This window comes from Eupeodes corollae, chromosome 3 (assembly GCF_945859685.1).
Source record: "Eupeodes corollae chromosome 3, idEupCoro1.1, whole genome shotgun sequence".
NCBI classification, from domain to species: domain Eukaryota; kingdom Metazoa; phylum Arthropoda; class Insecta; order Diptera; family Syrphidae; genus Eupeodes; species Eupeodes corollae.
Genome location: NC_079149.1, coordinates 139,381,755 through 139,403,338, shown reverse-complemented (window position 1 = coordinate 139,403,338; position 21,584 = coordinate 139,381,755). Strand labels below are relative to the sequence as shown.

Genomic DNA, 21,584 nt, shown 5'->3' with positions numbered 1-21,584 from the left:
AATCAATCTGAAAAATTAATTAATTAAACTTATTTTATAACAGTAAAACAGCTTTTAAAGCAAAGAAGAAACAGGTGGCGTTTCAAAATTAATTATAATTTTTTCCACCAAACCCACATGAGAGAAAGCACAAGTAAAGAGTAAGAATTACTTTACAGGGGGGTTTTGTATGAGAATTCAAAAGTCCGTTTCTACCATGTCAATGGTTTAAATGATGCAAACCAATGAGAGCTATTACCGCCCCCTAAAAGTATGTTTCAATTTATTTATATTGGGCATCAGACTGAAGTCCAACTCGATCTTAAAACACATCATATAAAATAGTGAAATCGAAAAACCAGCATTCAGGAAAAAATTCAAAGTTCAAACGAACATTGAATATATACCCTACGATATAATTTTTACTAACTGTCAATGTCACATCTGACATCATTTGATGATATACTAATAATTAAGCTCCCTTCAAACCTTTGCCTTTACAACAAAATTATATTTTATGAATTTGTTAGACACAGATTTAAAAAAGAAAAGAACATACTAATATTAAATGGCACCTCAGCCTGTTGTCACTGGTCTTTCACCGAAAGAAGGTCCTCCAGGAACACGAGTTACAATACGAGGGGAGTTTCTGGGAACTAGATCAAATGATCTTATCGGTATAATATTATTTTTCTTGTTTTGAAGTATTACTGACTCAAAATAATTTAAGGTCTTACAATTTGCGGGTCCGATTGCCTTCTGTCAGCAGAATGGAAGAGCTCTAACAAAATAATTGCTCGCACTGGGCCTGCTAAGGGAAAAGGGGATATCATCGTCACCACTTTGAGCGGAGGTGTTGGTACATCCACAGTGCAATTTCGGGCGTATCACGAAACAATTGGACCACTTAAAGAATCAGCAGTTTGGATTGAAGAATCTCCAACCCAAACGCTGTCATGGGGAAGACGAACCTTAACTCAAACTGGCTATACACAAGAGGATCCTCTCGGTCTCTCGATTGAAGGAAACGAGCAGAAAATTCCAGAAGACTTGAGGGAACTTTTTCCGGACCACAGTGGTGATTTATCGCAAGAGAATTTTTCCCCTTCATGGTTTTTGTTAGAGAACCACCTGGCTACTTCCTTTGAGGATTTAAAAGCCGGTCTGTCTTATCTCAAACGCAAAGTAGAAAGTCAGAAAGAGGGACAACTATCATTTCTGAAATCAAACGCTGGTTCAGTTATAGATCAACTTGATACTCTTATGAACATAAGAGACAAGTTTCAAGAAGATGTAAGAGTGCATGGAATCAAACCATTAACCCTTCTGCATACATCAATTGAAAGTAAGGAAAAAATATAATATAATTTGTATTATTGATTTTTTTTTAATAATACAATGTTTTTAGATTCGATTTCTGAGTCCAACAATATTTTTAATGAAGTTTTGTTAAGGAAGGAAAAGGCGGATTCTACTAGAGCCGTTCTTTTGGCTCTTTCCAGGCATAAGTAAAATAATATCGATTATTCTAAAAACAAATTTGATTATTTTGGTTCAATTTTCAGGTTTCTCTTTTCTTTACCAAACTCGGTAGACCGAAGGGCTGCCGCTGGGGACTATGATATCCTTGTGAGCGATTACTCGAGAGCTAAAAATTTGTTTGGAAAAACAGAAGTGCCCGTAAGTTAATAAAACTATTTTATTTCAAAAAATATGACTTGTGAAATTGAAATATCTTGTTGATTGTGTTCCTTTTCATTTGAACAAAACATTTTATAAATGGTGCATACCATAACTACTATTTAAATGGGACACTTGCCCTTCTGACGTTTATATTTGAATTACTCCCGATTTCGGAAACGGGTGAAAGTTTTGATTTGTAAATTACCAAATTTATCTATGAACATAATGATAAACAGAATGTATCCATTTTAATTATCTATTAATAATCTTAGATCAAAAATCGTTTTTAGTTTAATCCTATGTTAATAGCAGATTGGTGATGTGTCTTGAAAGGTTACACGGTTAACCGGAAAATTAAAACTATGAGTTCAAATTCACTAAATTGGTATAACTGAAAATGTCGTTAAATTTATAAATGTGTTTTTATTGCTTGTAGATTTTTCGAAGAATTTTGGATGAAGTTGACATGCGGATTTTGAAAATCAGAAAAGAGCTTCACGAAAAAGTAATCAAAATGCCACAAAGTGTTGAGCAGCAAAAAAAGTGTATTAAAGCTCTTACCAGCTTAGAGGTATTTGTTTATGTTAAAATAATTTTAACAAAGAATAATGAATTGTATTGTATGAACGTCTTGATTTTAGCTACAACAAAGTGGAAACATAACTAATAATAAGCTAAAAGACTCAGACCCTGCTTGGGATGCTATTGATGCTCGTGCAAAATACTTGGAAGCAACCTTCAAGTTAACTTTCGAACAGTATACTTCAAAAGAAAGCGGACAAGAAAGTAGGTTTGCATTGTAAACAGTTCTGCTATATAAATGAAATTAAAACTTTTTAGAATCTAAGAACCGTGATAGCAATCAACCACCAAGTCGTGTTGTTTTTTGTGAGGAAATATGTGATATAGCTGCATCTCAACTGCCTGATCTATGGCGACTTGGTCAGCTCTATTTTACAGGGGAACTGCGTGGTCAAAACGATCCGAAACCAGGAGACTTTAAAGTTTGTTTGCTGATTTAAAAAGATGATTGTTATTGTGTTTTCTTTTTTTACTCTAGAGAATGATCTTAACAGCTATAGAAAAGTTTTGCACTTATCTGCGTGTAGCTATACTCATAGCTTCTGACTTGCGTTCTCTACGCCAAACAACAGGAGTATCGTGGCCAATTGGATCGTCGTCTGCAACACATCAATTTCTTCCATGGATACAACAGTGCTTACGCTTCATTAGAATAACATACGCCACATTGATACGCTTAGATTTACCAAACAATGCCTTAGACATTATTCAAAAGCTGATAAACGACGTACGACTGTTTTGTTTTTCAATTATTTTCAAGCGTTCTAATGACAAAGTCAAAAAGCTTGGCTCTAAAGAAAATTGGATAACAGGAGTTGATGAATTCCCGGGTGCCACGCTGTTGCCATCTATGCTGGAGGAAATAATTGTTGAGACTTTAGAAGAAGGCCAAAATACTTGTATGAATCCCGAAATAAGGTAACTATAATTATTTTGTTCACTTTTATGTAATACAACAGTACATTTTATTCTAGGGAGGGTAATCTTTTAGAACCTCAGTCAGATGGTCAGCGGGAGGTTTCTCAACGGCTGCAAGAAATGCTGTCTACATTCTGCGGAGTAATTGAGGAATTGACTTTTCAAAGCCACGACGATGAAGCTAATACATCGACTATATCCCAACTGCTTGGGTTTCCAAACTCTCAACAGAGTGGCCCAGACAGTAAAATGTGGGGATCAGTTGTGTCTTGGGAACAACGAATGCTTTGTTGCTTAGCAAACTGTGCCTACTGCAATAAATGTTTTTTTCCACATATAGGCACGGTGTTCGTAAAGTACGGTTATCCTTTACCGAACTTAGCAATCGAAACGTCGCGCTATTCTATAAATCAACTATTTACAAACTTGTTAGAGGCCTATGTCGAACATAAAGGGGACCCTTTGGTAGGAACAATTGAGCCTTCAATGTACTTAGGCCGATTCCAATGGGATAATCAGGTAGAAATTGGAAAACTACGCCCATATGCTCATGAGTGTTGTGACAATTTAGTAGGCGTTTATTCAGAGGTATTTACTATTTGTCCATCACTCTTGCGTTCGATCCTGGAGCCACTAATTCAAACTGTTGCTGAGGAGTTAGCTCGTCTCATGAGTTGCGTTACAGAATTTAGTAGCACAGGAATTATACAAGCGAACGTAGACATCAAACTAATGCGAGATGTGCTTAAGTTTTATAGTAACGAAACAGCAAAGTGAGTATTTAATTTAATAGAAATGGGTGATCTTGATATCACTTGGAATTACAGATCTTTTTTTGTGGAAGCACTTGATGCAATAAATCCCCAGATGAATGCAGAACAAAGTAAACAAGTTGATGCAATTCTTAAGGATGTGAAACAATGTATGAAATTACATTTCGCTTGTTTTTCAGTTGTCAATCCATAAACCAGCAAAAAAATTGTCTAATTAAATCGCTAATTTGCAGAACACCTTAATTATTATTAAAAGCAAACAAATTTTATTAAAAAAAATAGTATTTTTTTTTTAATTTTCATCTTAATTTTTCTTATATATATACATACATATTTTTAACAATTTTAATATACATAACTACAGTTTAAAATCAAAAGAAAATTCATTTCCGGATTCTTGGAACTTTTTAAAATTATCCTTTATAGCGCGCTCTACATCGATTTGGTTAAACTTCTCCTGAACACGCATCTTGATAGGATTTTCAATTGCATCCATTATTTGATAGCGCAAAATATTTGGTAGTACATTAACTAAAAACTCCATAACGTAATCGGCGGTTCCAGCTCCATCACAGCGAACTTGAATATTGCCAAGATCAATCTGAAGATCATTGATTTGTGGTTTTTTCCGTGTATCCAAAGCTTGACTAATATTCACAGTGGCCTTGATATGCTGAACCATAAACTGTGCATGGCCAACTGCTGATATAAATCCTAATCCAAATCCCACTTCCCATTGGGTTGCTCCACTTATTTTTTGTGTTCCCACTTGAAAACAAAGAGAGACCGTGTTATTTTCCATTGCAACTATCATCTCCCCCACACGGTAGAAGGATGATACACCCCTTATCCATGTGTTGACCATTTGAACGGAAAAAATTCCAACTGTATGGTTATAGTCTTGGACATAAAATGGATCGTAGCCCATGGACCGGACCTTTTTTCGGCCCTCGGCAATAGCCATATCTAATGGAGAAATTGAGTTTGGAAGTTTACGGTCTCCCATTACGTTCTTAACGTTTTTATTTATCTCTTCACGGAGCTTAGTATCGACTTCTTTGAGTATAAGCGGCTTCATAGCATCAAAAACCAAATTTGGAGCTGAATTAATAATGCTCTGAAATACGGCCCCCAAAAATCCCAGGTTTTGAAAATCCATTGTCATTGTAGAAAAGGTTAAGTCCATGTTTATTTGCTCTGTTGTAAGATGACCATCGGTTTGTACTGCAAGTGAGGCAACAGCTTTTGCCAATACGTTCTTTAAAACAACTGTAAATGGGCCTTGGGCGGAAGAAAACAGAGAGCTCAACGTATATGACCCTTTTACTGTCATCGTGTCCAACTGAATTCCAGCATCTACCTTAAACCACAAAAATATTTGTATATCAATACATATGAGCTCATTATTTCATTCATTAAAAAGTTTTTTAAATATTAAAATGGAACCAGTCTTTTTCATACTTTAAGAAAATGTACATAACGTCCGATACATAAAGTAATTAATGTTATTAATAAGAGATTAAAATTTCTGTAATAATTTTTACTTACCTTCATTTCCTTAAGGTTAACATTTAAGTATTTTATTCTGAATTGAGAAAGACCATGTGCTTGTACATTCATCATTTTAAGTGTACCCATGCCTAAGCTCTTTACCATATCTGGTACTTTCATGGGATCAGGAATCGGAACGTCGGGTAGTCCAACTGGGTCTGGTTGTTTATAATGCTCGAGCACAGCAAATAGCTGAGCCGCCAAACGATTTTCTGTAACTTGAACATTATGTTCATCTACATTAGCTTGTGGCAATGAGTAGTCCTCTTCCTGGGAATCAACATTTTCGCCTGCGTAAAATAATTTTCTTTGTTTAATATTTCAACTCAAAAGTTACACGTCTTTATACCCTCATCATAACTACATCCGACGTGTGAAATTAATAAAAATGCAAACACACAAAAAATGCGTTTCATGTTAGTTAATATTGAGTTTATTTATTTATTTAATTCTTTATTAAATCAATCACTATAAAGCACTTTGAAAGAAAATGTAAATTCACAGACAGCAGCTCGATGAGAATCAACCCGAATACTACATGGAAACACTGATAATGAGCGCCACCTCAATACTTTAAATATCTTAAAATGGTCAAGGGTCATGCTATGAGGAGATTCTGTGCTTGTCATTGAACATCAGTGTGTTCACTCTATTGATTAAAGTTGTTATTTCCAAGTAGCTAGTACAATACATTTTCGTCATAAGGCGAATGTGTAAATAAGAGAAAGCGTAAAACTCGAGATAATAAATTGGAAGAATTGTCAGAGTAGATGTGGGTTGATAACATCAGATTTGGAAAATCTATTTCTCCAACGAAACGAAATTTGTCCTTATTTAATTCTTATTTTTCAAGTTTGTTTCTGCAGTTGAAATTAGGTTTGAATCTTTTGTTTTGTATTTTTTGCTGGTTCTGTAGATAATATGCATGTTTTCAGGTAAGAGAGTGAGATCTTGGCTTTATCTTGGTATCCTGGAAACACTCTAGACACTCATAATGAAATGTTTTGAGTCTAATTAACAGCTCTTAAACTTACACCAACTCTCGAACTTACCATAAAAGATGTTTTAAGTGAGTAAGATACTCTTATTTTCACAAGACATAGCAGGTACTGATCTTCGAGTGTATAAAGATGTATTTCTTAAGCGAGAATGTGGAGGATGTGTTCGTATTATTTCCGTTGCAATAAGATATGTATTTTCATGGAATTCAAAATACGAAAAAATTAATTCAAAAACAAAGTGTTCTTAAAAATAATTGCATATTATGCCGCAAAAAACATTATTTAAATAGCAAAATATTTTAATAAGTATAGTTGGATTTCTAATTTGTTTGTATTATTATAACCAGTTTGAATTGACAATTACTAGTGTGTCTTGATGAGTTGCTGTTAAAATGTATGCTTAACTTTAAGCAACTCTTTAAAAAATTTGAAAATTCCAAGTGACATTCGAGTTAAAGGTAAATCAATAGATGTCATTTCGTCAATAATTGATCAATAGCTGCATTAAAAATTGTTTTGAGATATTATTAAAATTTTCAAGAAATAATATGAAAGAACGGAGAATTTAAAAAATCTAAGTCATGTATTTTTTATTCATAATCATTTTTTTCTTTTCTTGAGCCTTATTTTATATATTTAATCCTTTAACCTAAATATTTATAGCTAGATTCATAAGATGAAGTTTTGTTTTTAAATAACCTTAGTTATATAATTTTGTATTGTAAAATTTAGACATTAAAACAACAAGCGTTCAAGGACAACTTCGTTTTTAATCGAGTATGTACCTACGAATACCGAAAATAAATTTAACTATAACATTCCAGTACAAAATTATCTAAGGCTTCATTATTCTAAAGTTATTAAAAACCTACTTATTATTATCTTAATAAATCTACGTGAGATGAAAGTATGCACAGGTAAGAGGGAAACCAATTACATTTCACTCGTGTCAAGAACTTCCAGTAATGGCGGGTGTGGTATTGATAACGGCGAGTCTCGAGAGTTTGTCAAGAACTCATCATCCTGAAAAAGATCCGATGTAAAGGAGCTTGGTGAAGTAACGATTATGGGGGATAAGGTAAAGGTAGCAGGAGATGTGGAGAGAGAAATAGCTGAGTTTTTGGATTGAGGAACACTATTTGAGGGCATTGTGTGCAATGTTATAACATTGTTGTGCTTTGGAAACGGGGAAAGTTGGGTGTTTGAAGTGAATGTAGAACAATTATTTGGTGACATTTGGTGTTGTTGAGATTGTTGCTGCATAATTATTTGTGGCAACGTAGTACTGATTTCCGGAATTTGATGAATTGTTGTGGTCATTTGCTGGTTTGATTTGGGTACAATGAATGTATTATTACTGTTGTGGGAGATTGAGTGAATTCTTTTAATTGACTGTTGATTTTGATGGGATGTAGATGTAAAAACGTTGACAACTGAAAAGACAAAACAAGGTTTATATTAAGTTTCAAAAAGCTACATAGGTTCATCATAGTATTTTATTAATATTGACTAAAGAAACTCAAATTAATAACTTAATATTTTAAGCAAGCAAATAAAGTTGATTTCAAAGCAAAATATCTACTCAAGATAGCAATTCCAAACAACAAGTTTAACAGTTATTATATACAAATTTACAGAGATCTTATTTATTTTCTTTTTATTTGATAGTTGAAAATACAATAAATTATTATTTTAATATCAATACACATACATCGGTCTTTTATTATTGTTTATAAAATAAAATACTCAAAAATTTGAAAAAGCTTGAAAGCGTGTTGTTTGTTTCGAAGAATAATGTAAAACTTTTTCAAGTTGAAAAAAAAATTTGAATTTTTTTATTAATTTACCAATGATGATAAAAGATCGTTGTGGATTAAAAATGTTTATATCTGAGCTTAAAATTTGTTCAACAATTTAATTTGAAGACAATTAGTGATAGTTTTTTTTATTAAAAGAAGAATCATACCTTGATATTTGCCTTCTGGTGATTGAATCAAGAGAGATTCTTTAGAAAGGTTTTCCAATTGCACTAAACCATGATCCCTTTGTACTTTGTTGGTGGCTGTTAGAGTCTGTTGTTGTTTAACCACATTCTGCTGTTGCGGTGTCGCCGTATTTATTGTTTGATTTCGATGGGAAATCGTTCCTATACTGGACATTATTGGTGTCACTGTAATTCTAGAACTTACGGGAAAATCATTCGAAGTGTAATCTTTACGAGGTTTGTAACATGTTGCCGGTGACAATTGATTGGTTGAACCTGTATCTTTAGCGACTGGTGCATTGGATGCAGTCGGGCTGAGGCTATCATCTGCCATGTGAATTTCGTAGCAAGCTAGTTCGGGTATAACTGGCCTTACTTTGCCACCATCTGGTCGATGTGGATTTCTGCATCCCCGACATTTACAACCGATGCAAGACTTCGAATCTACATAACATGGACACCTCTGTCCACAGCAAGTAAGTTTGCCAGGTGTGGCCGTGGCATTGCCACATCGACATCCTCGTCGTTTAGTATTCTGTTTGTTGACTTGACGAAAGAGAGTTGGCGCAACCGCTTTCTAAAAAAAAAAACAATAAAATAGTTCACAAAATTAAAGCAGATCATTTTTAATATTATTTAATATATTACCCTCGGCGCATTCTCCTCTTCTACTTCGGTCTTTCGTTTAATAGTTATTTTGTTACCGATGCCAGTATACAAAACAGAATACATTGCTGTTCCATTGGAAACGGTTTTTATTGGTGGTGGGTTTCTTACTTGCTGTGTCATCAGAGCTTCAACTGCCGGAGTCACCATTACACCCGGCTTACTTTCAGTTCTGTGCTGCGTTACAAAGTTTGGGGTTCTATTGAGTTGGGTTAACTTCATGGAAGAGCTTACAACAGAAGGAGCACTTGTTGAAGTAGAACTTATGACTGCTGCCGAGTTTTTAAGAAACGATAATGACTGAGATGTTTGATTTTGTGGGACGACCATAGGAACAGATCGAGAAATATCTATTAATGGAAACTCTTGTTTTATTAGCAACGGCATCTGCGATGTATGTACTGTGTGAGCGGAAGATGATGGCGCCGCAGGCACTGGAACAACTACCGCTGGTTTTACATATGGTTTGGGTAGTTCTGCAGTAAACGCCATTAGTATATCCTCAAAGTTTGCACCTTCTTCAATCAACTCTACTAAACTTAAATGCGGAGTTATGACGCCAGTGGTCACATTACTTGTTTGAAAAGATTGTTTGCAGATGAAGCTGTACAGTGCTGTAGACATAATATGCTCACACAAGCTCTTGTAACACTGAATGAGAATACGCATTTGTTTGTTTTCTTCATAAGTTCTATAGTCTTGGCAATCTTTACACGAATTGCAACAAGGCCGTATGTTTTTCCTTCCCCTTACACATAAACGGCATACATTATGTTGACACTTTGATTCCTTCGGTGAGTAAGGGTCTTTTAATAAGCGTCCGCATACTGCACACGAAATAGATTGCCTCAAATACGGGACAAGGCGGTAAAGTTCTGATAATTTTTGGTCACACGAACTAGGATCATGTTGCAGGATTATCCTGGAAGTTGATACGTAAAGACTTATTGCATTCATTCTGTGATAAGTGAAAGAGCTTTAAATGACATTTATTTTGGCTAAAGAAATGCCCGGTCCAAAAATAATTTATGGTTTGTAGAATTTGCCAAACAATAGTTGATTTTAGGAAAGAAGTTCACAATTTAAAAAAATTGCACTTTTTTATTAAAATGCGGTAAAAGCCTATTAAACACTTCTTTATTTACAAATATGAAGAATTTGTATGGACTCTCGTCTTAGATTGCGCAAATTTTGAACTATTGAAATTTGTAAACATATCACTCAATTGTTTGAGAAAACACTTATCGGCGAGCAGGTTATAAAAACATGTATATATAATTTCTATAAAACAATTCTTTGATAAAGTTTTAAAATGAAAATATCGAAAAACAATTCTAATTTGTGACTCCTAAACAACGTATATAATTTTCGCCGATTTATTTTTTGACGTTTTTTGTGTTAGTGTCATTCTTGACAGTAGACTCGTTCAAATTGCCTTCTCGATTTCTTGCACAGAATGAACGTATTCAGAGCTATTGTTACTAAACTAGTTCGCTTTCCAACTCATAAACTAAGACCGATAAAAAAATCATTGGCGAGAGAATTTTTTCTTAAAAGTCTGTTGAATCTTTTGCACTAAAAATGGAAATGATGCATTTTAGATTATTCCTCATGTTAAGTGATCTATATTTTTAAGGCAAACTGAATTGACAGCCGAAATTTACCAACTCTGCAATGGAGTATTTCTGACATTGGATCTCTCTAGATAATGTTGTCCCAATTAAATATTGTTTTAAACAAAGTCATCTTTTAATTATGCGTTATCTCTAACGGAACACTTCTAGGTAAACCAAAGACAAGACGAATCATTTAAAAAATAAAATATTTCTTTCTTAATATTGCCAAATTCAATAACTACCATATCGTCGGAAACAATTGACCAATAAATAAAACACACAATGTGAATAATATTAATGTCGTTAGGAAAGTGAGTTCTCAATTAATGCTTGTTGTTTTGTTGTCATAACCAATGAATTAGTAATAATTACAAAAAAAAAACAAATCGTTGACACATTATTCCATATCGATATTAGTTGATGTTTAAGAAGAGACAGAGAAGTGAGTAAGACATTTTTTTCTTTTTTTTTGAAAGAGTAAGAAGTAAGTCCAGTAAGTCTGCCCAAAAAAGTCTAATGGTAAAATCGTCCATACTAATGTTGCTGGTTTTATTTACTATCATAAGTAGTTCGGTTTGCGTTACAATATATATTTAATATTTTAGCATTATAAACAGCCACTTGTATACATAAAATGTTTACATCACGAATATAATATTTGTATTCGAAAATGTTTTATTACATTCTCGCTAGCATACAACTAGAGTATTTAAGAACTATAAGTTTTGCAGTAAAAATAGTTATTGGTGACACTATTGCCATGTGTTTCAAAAAACAAAAGAGAATTATCGACAACAAAACACTTTTTCCTCTAACAATGTCTATAATAATTATTGTTTACTTTTTCTTAAGAATAAGACAGGATGTGAGAGCAGGAAATGAAAACGTGTTTTGTTTGGGGATTTCAAAACATAAAAATGCTAAGAGAACACGGATTCGTTTGAATCACTTTAGCATGCGCACAAATCGCTTTTTGGCTCAATAAATTTCGAAAACTCAAATCTGATTTTTGAAAAGTTCAAATGAATCTTTCTTTTTGAAATATTCGATTTAAAATTCAGTAAGTGTTTCGTTCTCGTCGAGTGTTGTTCTCGTACCCATCAGACAGATCGTTTTATTCTCTTCTTTTATTTCATTTCATTTTTAAACCTGTAATAAAAAAAGCATTGTTGTATAGTGCAACGGTACTTTTAAAGTCGATAAAATTTAAAACTTGCTCAACGTTTGAAAATATTATTCCTCCGCAAAGTTTGTGTTGGTTTTTAAGATTATATCCGATTTTCACGTTTCAGTATACCTACCTAATTACATAACTACATGCTTTTCCTAAATTATTTTATTATTTGCATATATGTACCAATATTAAAATATAAAACCATTCGGAAATAGCCATTTAACTCATGTCTGTGTAATAATTAAAGCTGAATAATTAATAAAATGTATGCGATCTTACCTTTACTCGTATTCAATCAAGAAAATAACCGTTTAAATTTTATTCGAGAAAAGTATATTTTCCAAGTTTAACGAACTGAGTTCATTTCTATTTTTGAAAACCTCGCGATGCTCACACATATACAAGTGCATGCAATTTATATATGAAAATACTAAGATTGTGCGTGTTGTGAAAAAAAAACATTTTTGGAAAAAGTGAAAAGTAATTTCGAAAAATGAAATCCCAGCTGAAAAAGTAGTGAGCTAAAAAACCGTTTACTGTGATAGACACGCAGATACATCGTACCCCAGTGAACATAATGTGCAACTCATAAGGCCACATACTTACTTTCAAATTTGTATATAATGTGTATAATTTTTATTTTAACTTTACAATGAGATAAATTCTATTTTTGGATGGAAAAGGAAGAATATCTGTGTGGAGAAATGCTTGAATCAAGAGAATTTGTTGATGGGTTCATTCTACTTTCACGAATGACTATTGACTATGCGTTTAGTTTCTTGTGCCATTTTTTAATAAGAAAAAATAATAAATTATATTTTTAATTAAACTCATATAGCTTTCATTCAAAATAATTCTGACGAGTATGATTAAATTAGAACGAAAAGATCTGGAACTTTAGCACATGGTTTTATTTCTTTTCTTCTTTTTCATTCAGTCATCAGTGAAAATATTTTTTTATTTCATCAGACAGTGTAAGCATTTTTGTTTTCCAAAACATTTAAACCTTTTTAGTTTAAAATTTGTATTGCTTATTAATTGAAGCAACACATACCTTTTAAAAATTTTCCAAAGGTATAATTTGTTTTCATAATTTATAATTTTGAAAAAAATATTTTAAAAAAGTGAAACAAATCTTTCAACTCCCTACTTATACATGCATTTTGAACTTTAAAGAGATCATTGAAACCTAAGTTATTGCTTATTTAAATATTTTTAAATTGTTGATTGTTGTTTCGTTTTGTCAATATTTCTTGGTTAAAATAAATAAATAAAACATGCAGGTACTTTAGAGTTATGAATGCATAAAATGTACAACTTACATTTATGTTTCGCTAAAACTCTACTTTTTACGTAAATTTGTATGTACATACTTATTTTTCCATATCAAGAAACATTCAAATATTCAAGAAAATATTTCTGTGTATTAAAATTACCAATTTTCTTCGCATTTATTCAATCCACCCGGCGCAAAATTGTTGACAAAAAATAGTACACTTACTCATTACCATCCCGGGCATTCAAATCTATTTAATTTTTGTGAAAGATTGACACGGCGCCATACCGCACAGTTTCTGTTCATTTAAACAAAAAGTTCAAATTGTCATACCCACAAATAGTCTTTAAGAAGCAATGATTTGTCTTGGCAAGATGTTAAAGTACATTACTTGCTCTTGTCTACACATTGTTCAATAGAAGATGACGATTGATTTCAATGACATTTTTCCTCAGAAGACTTTTTACATTTTTTAAGTCATTAGGGGTGACAAAAATTGGCACAAAAAACAAATTAATAGATAGTGAATTTGAAGGTACTCAAAGTGAAGAACCCACATTCTCTTGGTCGAGTTCCTATTTATATCTGGCGCGAAAATAAACTTTTAAATTAAGCAGATTTTGATCTCTACGTCATCGTCGGTTTGATCGTTTTTTTTTTTTGTTGCAGGTTTGTGTTTTAATCGAAATGTTCAATATCGCTCCTAAGTAATATATCAAATTAAAAGATTATAAATATAAAAACTTATATAAATAAAATTCAAAATTCTATAAGAAAATATATAAATCAGTGTTATCAGGAGAAGAGTATAGTTAATTTTTGTATCGAAAAATGTCTGGACAACATCCACAGCCTCCATATGGAGGAAGTGGACGAGGAGGTTGGAATCCCCGAGCCACTAATGCAGCAACACCATCTCCTTCATTTATGTATCGACCACCATCACCCTGGACTCCAGTGGCACCATCTCCACCACCAATAATATCTGGTCCGCGAAGATCGTCCATACAATCTCCAGCTCAAATGATGAATTCTGCAAATAGCCCTCCAGTAGGTAGAATGCAGACAATGTCACCAGGACCCCAAAATGTCGGTGGACTTCGTGGATCGCGATGTGTAACAAGTATTCCACACCCAAGACCCCAATGGCCATACCGCGTACCGCAGCAATTTTCGAATGATACTCAATCGCCTCAGCCATACCAGGCTCCTTCGTATCCATCATCGCCCAACTTCTATTCCACATCATCTGCAAAGGTCTGCCCATCACCTCCAACATTTTCAAGCGTAAATGGTCCAAGACCATTTCGACCAATGTACAATGCATCAACTCCGAATAACCAAGCACATGACTATGTGCATGGTGTAAGTTCATTTCAACTTTCGCCAACTCCCTCGCCAGTAGTGTGCCAAGTTCCACAAGAGTTTTTGTATAATAACCAACCTCCTCCATCTTTGTACGATCAGCATTCAACGAGATCTCAATTCGAATATGTTGGCGTGCCATTGGAACCTCCGCAACCTAAATCTTATGTTATTTATGATGACGAGGAGGAACAAGGCCCGTCCACAGCCGAGATAATTGCTAACCAATCACAGGACTATATAGACGAGAAATTAGCGGAATACCAATTGACTATCCTGCAGTTGCAAGGTAAGATAATTATTTGTTTAAAATGTTTGTAAAATTATTTATGTACACAACAAATTAAATTTTATTTTTAAAACCCTAACCGTCCGTACTTATGTTAAATTTTCATAATTTTCGGAATTGAATTTTATATAATTAAAGGACAAGACAAACTGCTGCAAATTGGCCACATTTTACTTTTGTAAAGTGCTCTTATTTCACTTGGACTAATTCTACGCAGCATCCTAAAGTGTAAAAAAAGTTTTATAGATCTTAATTACTATTGTTAAAATTTTTTATTGAAATGTTAGGATTTATATATGTACATATGTATAAAGATAAAATATAATTTTTTATATTTGATTAATAATCATAACCAAATTGTGTATACTTGACTGATTTTTGTATGGATTAGTTAGAGTTTTTACATTGATTTATTTTGTTAATATTAATTTTCGGCATTTCTAGTAGAGAGAATTTTATTCACAAGAAATGCCGAAAATTAATATTAACAAAATATGTAAATCAAAATTTCAAGTTGCAAGAAAAACGGAAAAAAGGTAGATATCTATCTGTGCTGACTTATTTCCAATTTTTCCACATAAGATCGCATTGAACGCTTACATAATATATCCATTTTTAACTACTAAAAGTCAACAACATTAATTTATATTTTTAAGTACATACATACATACATAGATCAATTTAAAACTCTTTGTTACAGTTTTTTAAAAGTAAACAAACATATAAAATACACAAACATATGGTTTTTACCCCCTCATAGGTTTGTACTTTGGATCTTAGTGGAATCTTGGCTAGTGAACTAGAACCTTTATTTTTCAAATTTTTAAATTCAAATCTTGTTGTTTTTCAAAATTGTGGTTCTCATTGTCTTCCGATATTAGGCTAAATTTCCTCATTTCTTAGCCCCGTTTCCGCTTCCAAATAATCACATTCAAAAATTGCAATAGTACCCTTGTTATGTTTGTCATGCTTTTTTGCCCTTCGCATTCACAATTTTGATAATAACTACATACCGACAGACGCGACATTTCCATTGACCTAAATCCCTTCATGGGTTGACACTCCACGTTTAATAAAATTATTTACAAGCTGTTTTGTGCAAAGTTATCGGCAATTTGGGATGAGTTCAAAGAACTCATATTTTCTTAACATAATTTATGTATCTAAATCATTTTTCAAGAACGAATTCAATGCTTCGTTTGAATTTCTAAACAGTGCATGTTTAGCGTCGCCGCTCTGATTTATTTTTATGTGGAATTGTGCTTGCTTCTATATAAATAGAAGCAAATTAAGTACCTTCTGAATCACAGAGTCTGTATAATTAAAAAAGTATGGATGTATCTATTGTATGTACCTTTAGTACATAATACATCTAATGTTTATTTAAAATCAAAAATCTATTTTAATCTTTTTTGTTTATTTACTTTTTTTAAATTAACTTGAGCTTATAGCCAGAAATATTAACATAGTGCATGGATGTGTATATAAATACATGTAAAGGGTGATTTTTTTGAGGTTAGGATTTTCATGCATTAGTATTTGACAGATCACGCGGGATTTCAGACATGGTGTCAAAGAGAAAGATGCTCAGTATGCTTTGACATTTCATCATGAATAGACTTACTAACGAGCAACGCTTGCAAATCATTGAATTTTATTACCAAAATCAGTTTTCGGTTCGAAATGTGTTTCGCGCTTTACGTCCGATTTATGGTCTACATAATCGACCAAGTGAGCAAACAATTAATGCGATTGTGACCAAGTTTCGCACTCAGTTTACTTTATTGGACATTAAACCAACCACACGAATGCGTACAGTGCGTACAGAAGAGAATATTGCGTCTGTTTCTGAGAGTGTTGCTGAAGACCGTGAAATGTCGATTCGTCGCCGTTCGCAGCAATTGGGTTTGTGTTATTCGACCACATGGAAGATTTTACGCAAATATCTTGGTGTAAAACCGTATAAAATACAGCTCGTGCAAGAACTGAAGCCGAACGATCTGCCACAACGTCGAATTTTCAGTGAATGGGCCCTAGAAAAGTTGGCAAAAAATCCGCTTTTTTATCGACAAATTTTGTTCAGCGATGAGGCTCATTTCTGGATGAATGGCTACGTAAATAAGCAAAATTGCCGCATTTGGAGTGAAGAGCAACCAGAAGCCGTTCAAGAACTACCCATGCATCCCGAAAAATGCACTGTTTGGTGTGGTTTGTACGCTGGTGGAATCATTGGACCGTATTTTTTCAAAGATGCTGTTGGACGCAACGTTACGGTGAATGGCGATCGCTATCGTTCAATGCTAACAAACTTTTTGTTGCCAAAAATGGAAGAACTGAACTTGGTTGACATGTGGTTTCAACAAGATGGCGCTACATGCCACACAGCTCGCGATTCTATGGCCATTTTGAGGGAAAACTTCGGAGAACAATTCATCTCAAGGAATGGACCGGTAAGTTGGCCACCAAGATCATGCGATTTGACGCCTTTAGACTATTTTTTGTGGGGCTACGTCAAGTCTACACAAATAAGCCAGCAACTATTCCAGCTTTGGAAGACAACATTTCCGAAGAAATTCGGGCTATTCCGGCCGAAATGCTCGAAAAAGTTACCCAAAATTGGACTTTCCGAATGGACCACCTAAGACGCAGCCGCGGTCAACATTTAAATGAAATTATCTTTAAAAAGTAAATGTCATGGACCAATCTAACGTTTCAAATAAAGAATCGATGAGATTTTGCAAATTTTATGCGTTTTTTTTTTTTAAAAAGTTCTCAAGCTCTTAAAAAATCACCGTTTATATGAATATAAAAATTGTAAGCATTTATTATAAAGAGGAAAGATTTGTATTTTTGTATGTAACGAATAAACTCAAAAAGTACTGGACCGATTTTAGTAATTCTTTTTTCATTAGAAAGCTACATTATAACTGAGTAACATAGGCTATATTTAGTACTAGAAATCTTTAGAAATTTCTATTAAAACCAACTGAAGGTGTTCAAAAATAAGCCATACAATGTCTTTCATCGCATACGCTGCGAAGAGTATTAATGATAGGATAAAAAGATGTTGCACAATAATAGAACATATCAATATCTACAAAAAACTTCGCGAGAATATATGTCTAACTACTGTAGTTACGTCACTATAACTACTTTTTTACATTTAACAAATTGATAGAAATGCCGATCAAAATCAGAATGCGTTATCCATACCATTTATAAATTTGTATCCAAATAAATAATTTATTTGAACTGTCTCAATACCTGATGATTACTTTTTGAATTATTTAAATCGGACATTCCATTTAAAAGATATCATGAAAGTAGAATAAAATACTTGCCGGCTGCGGCCGCCATGCAGCGCATGGTGTAATTAACTCGTCGAGAGGGGCAGTGAGGGAGAAGGGGGTGCACCATTATGAACTAGGAAGCCATGCGGTCGGCCCCTTACGCAGTGGACGCAATCGACATTGAAAATTTAGAGTTTTTTAACACATTTTTATGCTTCACTTAAAAAGTTCTTTTCAGAGCTACTTAGTTTTAGTATTATGAATCACACTTAAATAAAATTAGGTACGCCTGTTATGGTTTTAAGAAGTTTAAGCACTCCCAATATGTGTAATGGTACAAGACTATTGATCAAATAACTAAGAGACAATGTGATTGTAGCAACTATCATTACGGGTCCCGCGGCCGATCAGCTCGCATATGTTCCGCGGACGCCATGATACCAAGTGATTTGCCCATATCTTTTAAAAGGTTACAGTTCCCTTTAAAAATATTCTTTGCCGTAACAAAAAATAAATCCCAGGGACGAACTTATTCCATATTTGGTATCGACTTAAGGAAAGAGTGCTTTTCCCACGGGCAACTGTATGTGGCACTTTCACGAGTAGGATCTCCTGAAAATCAATACGTTTTGTTGCCACCTACAAATACCACAGCCAACGTTGTGTACAGGGAGGCTTAAGGTTAGCATACAATTTTTTTTTCTAATTTAGTGATTCATGGTCGTTTTAATTAGCATGCTTATAACTTAAATATCTGTACCTATTTATGTCTACCTGTGCGAAGCCGGGACGGGCCGCTAGTGTATTATATGCTGTAATAAAACGTTTGATTTTCTTAGTTATTTTAGGTTTAAAATGGACAGTTTGGAGTTATTTCATATATTTACTTTATGACGGATGCTTCCCTATTTTTTTGATAAAATTTGTAAATAATATGCAAATAGCTTTTACAAAACATGTTTTCCTTCTAGGAATCCATTTCTTTTAAGATGTAAGAACAAAATTTATAAATAATCCAATTAACTTAGACGCGACTATCGTAAGTTGGTAAATGAACTAAAAAAAAGTTTTGTACATACACAAAATAAAAATGGGAATTAAAACAATTTTTATTTTATCACTGAACTGAATATTTATTGTGAAATCTTGAGGTATCAAAAATCTAATTTAGTGCACTCGAATTTGAAATTATTATCCAGTTTAATATTATCGGCTTGCAAAGTCTGCCACGCTATAGCTTATTAATAATTTCCTTGATAATTATTTTAAATTTGTTTGAAATCACGTGCTTCAACGTGTTTTTCAGTTGTTAATGCTTGGGGTACTATCGTATCGTAACAATAATGTTAAGTATTTATGTCTAGATCTAGTTTCGACCAAACCACTAGCAATTTAACCACAAAATATTTGTATGATATTTCTAAACGCATTATGTACATTTTGTTGATACAGTAGCTTGATGCTATAACAATCGAACCCTTCGCTTAAAAAGGTGGTAGTCAAATGATCTAAATAATCTTAGTTGGGTAATAAAAAGTACCTATACAATTTGTCTCGTGGTTTCAAAAATTATGTTTGATCCCTAGATCACGTAGTTGTTGTTGTTTCCATTTTGAATGTTCAATTTACATAATATTATGTATGCATGTAAATGCAAGTAAAGTAAAGAATAAAGTACAGTACGAAGTATGTACATAAAAATAATGAATTCTAGTCTAGTCTAAATTCCTCTTTTTACTTGCGACATAAAGGAACTATATGGCAAGTGCAAAATTTCGAACTCGAGATTTTAATAGAATATGATATTACGATGGTAGAGAAGTCGATGGCGATTCCGTCCGTTCTGTTTTGTCTGTCTTTCCACGGTCCTACAGCCTAAACCATTGGGTTGATTGAGTTCAAACTTGGAAGTTATGGTTTTGAGCAGATTCACGTTAGGGTTTTTTTTTTTTCATTTTTTGTTAAGATCAAAACTAACAGTGGCCCCCATACAATTTTTTGGTCAAAAAATGATAATTCAAATTTTCTTAGAAACAAAATTTTCTGTAAAATTTTATTTTTTAACTTGCCTTCTTTTAAACAGAAAAACATATTTTTGTATTGCTCAGGAAAGGTACCACTCAAAGAACCGTTATTTTGTTTTTTAGTTTTCTCAACAACTTATGAACTGATTTCAATACTTTTTTTTGAATAAGCTCTTATATTGCTTTAACAATATATGCTTATCAAAAGTGCAATTTTGTATTGTTTGGATTTTTAAAAAAATATTGAATTTTTTTTTCAAATTCAAATGTAGAGCGTATATTTATGATCACTAAACAACTGCATACCAAAAATATTTTTGGAACGTAATTAAAAACTTTTATATATACAAAATTAATTAAAAAAAACCGCTCTAACGATTTTCAAAAAAAAAAAGAAAAATCTAGAGTTTTTATTATCAATAAAATGGCATTTAAATTTTTGAAGACAAAGTTATTTTTCAGGTAAAATTTTGAATCTTAAGATAGTTTTTTTTTTAATTTCTTTAGCTGTGTTAAATGTAACCCTCTCCCATCTCACCATATCAAATCCTGTGCATGAGCGCATTATTTTGAAAAAAAAAATTAATTACATTCCTATCTTTTATCAAAATCAATGCATTTGGTGCACATTTATCTATTTTTATAACTATAACTATTGTAAATACTAACTATGACCGTGTAGCGCCACTGCATCGGATTAACGAATATGACATATTTAATCAACAATCTATTTTTAAGGTCCTATCAAGAAGTATTATCTTGGTACCTTTGATGACTTTAAAATATTATTCTTTCATATATATTACTTGCCTTCGCCTATATAAACGAATAAATACTTAGTAAAAGTTTAAGAATCGGGCCAGAAAGAGTATATGTATTTTATATTATAATCCCTTTTTCAACGTATGTATATACATTATACTTGTATAGGTGTTACGTACAACCTCTACGTCTACAACTATTGCTTACGTGTCACTTCATAACTAAAATCCAAAACGGATAAGAGCCTGACTGTAAACAACACATGAATAGTAATTTCTTGTACTTGTTTGTATGATTATTTCTTTTCAAAATTTAACGAATAAAATAAACTGAACGTAATAACTCCATGTTTAAGCTGAAAACTTGAAGGAAAGAAGGAATGTGATTGGATTGTAGTAAGCACCTTCTACCACCAATAGCATTCCTTCATTATCATCATAAACATGGCTTTATCTATCTATCTGCATAAAGCTGAGCACGCCAATGAAATATTCCTTTTCCGTTCTAGACACCTACGATCGTTTACAATTTATACATAACATGTTCTGCCTCTTTCTTATCTTTAGATAATTTATTTTCCATCCTGGTTCTTCTAATATGAAACTAAAATAAAGCTATCCAAAGGAAGCTTTGAACGTACTAGTTGAATAC

General features: G+C 32.9%; 4 protein-coding genes and 1 long non-coding RNA gene across 6 annotated transcripts in view; 3 read left to right on the top strand and 2 right to left on the bottom strand.

Moving 5' to 3' along the window:
* The first annotated feature begins 429 nt into the window (after positions 1 to 429).
* LOC129948967 (exocyst complex component 2) lies at positions 430 to 4,214 on the top strand. Its single transcript, XM_056060132.1, has 10 exons — positions 430 to 656; positions 710 to 1,324; positions 1,388 to 1,487; positions 1,545 to 1,659; positions 2,099 to 2,233; positions 2,304 to 2,448; positions 2,503 to 2,666; positions 2,723 to 3,162; positions 3,219 to 3,935; positions 3,990 to 4,214. Exons 1-10 carry the CDS (start codon positions 548 to 550, stop codon positions 4,126 to 4,128), a joined length of 2,679 nt encoding a protein of 892 aa, XP_055916107.1. The 5' UTR covers positions 430 to 547; the 3' UTR covers positions 4,129 to 4,214.
* On the bottom strand, positions 4,179 to 6,428 carry LOC129948969 (uncharacterized). The gene is made up of 3 exons (XM_056060134.1): positions 5,836 to 6,428; positions 5,484 to 5,776; positions 4,179 to 5,295 (listed from the first exon to the last, which is right to left on the bottom strand). Exons 1-3 carry the CDS (start codon positions 5,900 to 5,902, stop codon positions 4,294 to 4,296), a joined length of 1,362 nt encoding a protein of 453 aa, XP_055916109.1. The 5' UTR covers positions 5,903 to 6,428; the 3' UTR covers positions 4,179 to 4,293.
* On the top strand, positions 6,224 to 7,320 carry LOC129948970 (uncharacterized). The gene is made up of 2 exons (XR_008781985.1): positions 6,224 to 6,362; positions 6,422 to 7,320. It is a non-coding gene; the product is annotated as an uncharacterized LOC129948970 (long non-coding RNA).
* On the bottom strand, positions 7,238 to 10,501 carry LOC129948968 (uncharacterized). Its single transcript, XM_056060133.1, has 3 exons — positions 9,120 to 10,501; positions 8,454 to 9,048; positions 7,238 to 7,920 (listed from the first exon to the last, which is right to left on the bottom strand). The coding sequence occupies exons 1-3, from the start codon at positions 10,092 to 10,094 to the stop codon at positions 7,421 to 7,423; spliced, it is 2,070 nt and encodes a 689-aa protein (XP_055916108.1). The 5' UTR covers positions 10,095 to 10,501; the 3' UTR covers positions 7,238 to 7,420.
* A 1,339-nt stretch (positions 10,502 to 11,840) lies between these two features.
* Positions 11,841 to 21,584, top strand: part of LOC129949411 (muscle-specific protein 300 kDa) — a 116,945-nt gene continuing 107,201 nt past the window's right edge. The window contains exons 1-2 of one of the 2 annotated variants that reach the window (XM_056060851.1): positions 11,841 to 12,007; positions 13,873 to 14,857. In XM_056060851.1, the coding sequence (XP_055916826.1) occupies positions 14,035 to 14,857 (823 nt within the window). In that variant the 5' untranslated portion in view covers positions 11,841 to 12,007; positions 13,873 to 14,034. The remainder of the gene's footprint in view (positions 12,008 to 13,872; positions 14,858 to 21,584) is intronic. The other variant, XM_056060852.1, reaches the window with a different exon arrangement.

Excerpts from the sequence above, each read along its gene's own strand:
- LOC129948967 (XM_056060132.1), top strand. The coding sequence starts at position 548 with ATGGCACCTCAGCCTGTTGTCACTGGTCTTTCACCGAAAGAAGGTCCT. Across the intron at positions 1,325-1,387 it reads TCTGCATACATCAATTGAAA|ATTCGATTTCTGAGTCCAAC; the intron begins GTAAGGAAAAAA and ends CAATGTTTTTAG. Across the intron at positions 1,488-1,544 it reads TTGGCTCTTTCCAGGCATAA|GTTTCTCTTTTCTTTACCAA; the intron begins GTAAAATAATAT and ends TTCAATTTTCAG.
- LOC129948969 (XM_056060134.1), bottom strand. The coding sequence starts at position 5,902 with ATGAAACGCATTTTTTGTGTGTTTGCATTTTTATTAATTTCACACGTC. Across the intron at positions 5,777-5,835 it reads CGGATGTAGTTATGATGAGG|GCGAAAATGTTGATTCCCAG; the intron begins GTATAAAGACGT and ends TATTTTACGCAG. Across the intron at positions 5,296-5,483 it reads TTAACCTTAAGGAAATGAAG|GTAGATGCTGGAATTCAGTT; the intron begins GTAAGTAAAAAT and ends TTGTGGTTTAAG.
- LOC129948968 (XM_056060133.1), bottom strand. The coding sequence starts at position 10,094 with ATGAATGCAATAAGTCTTTACGTATCAACTTCCAGGATAATCCTGCAA. Across the intron at positions 9,049-9,119 it reads AAGAGGAGAATGCGCCGAGG|AAAGCGGTTGCGCCAACTCT; the intron begins GTAATATATTAA and ends TTTTTTTTTTAG. Across the intron at positions 7,921-8,453 it reads ACCAGAAGGCAAATATCAAG|TTGTCAACGTTTTTACATCT; the intron begins GTATGATTCTTC and ends TTGTCTTTTCAG.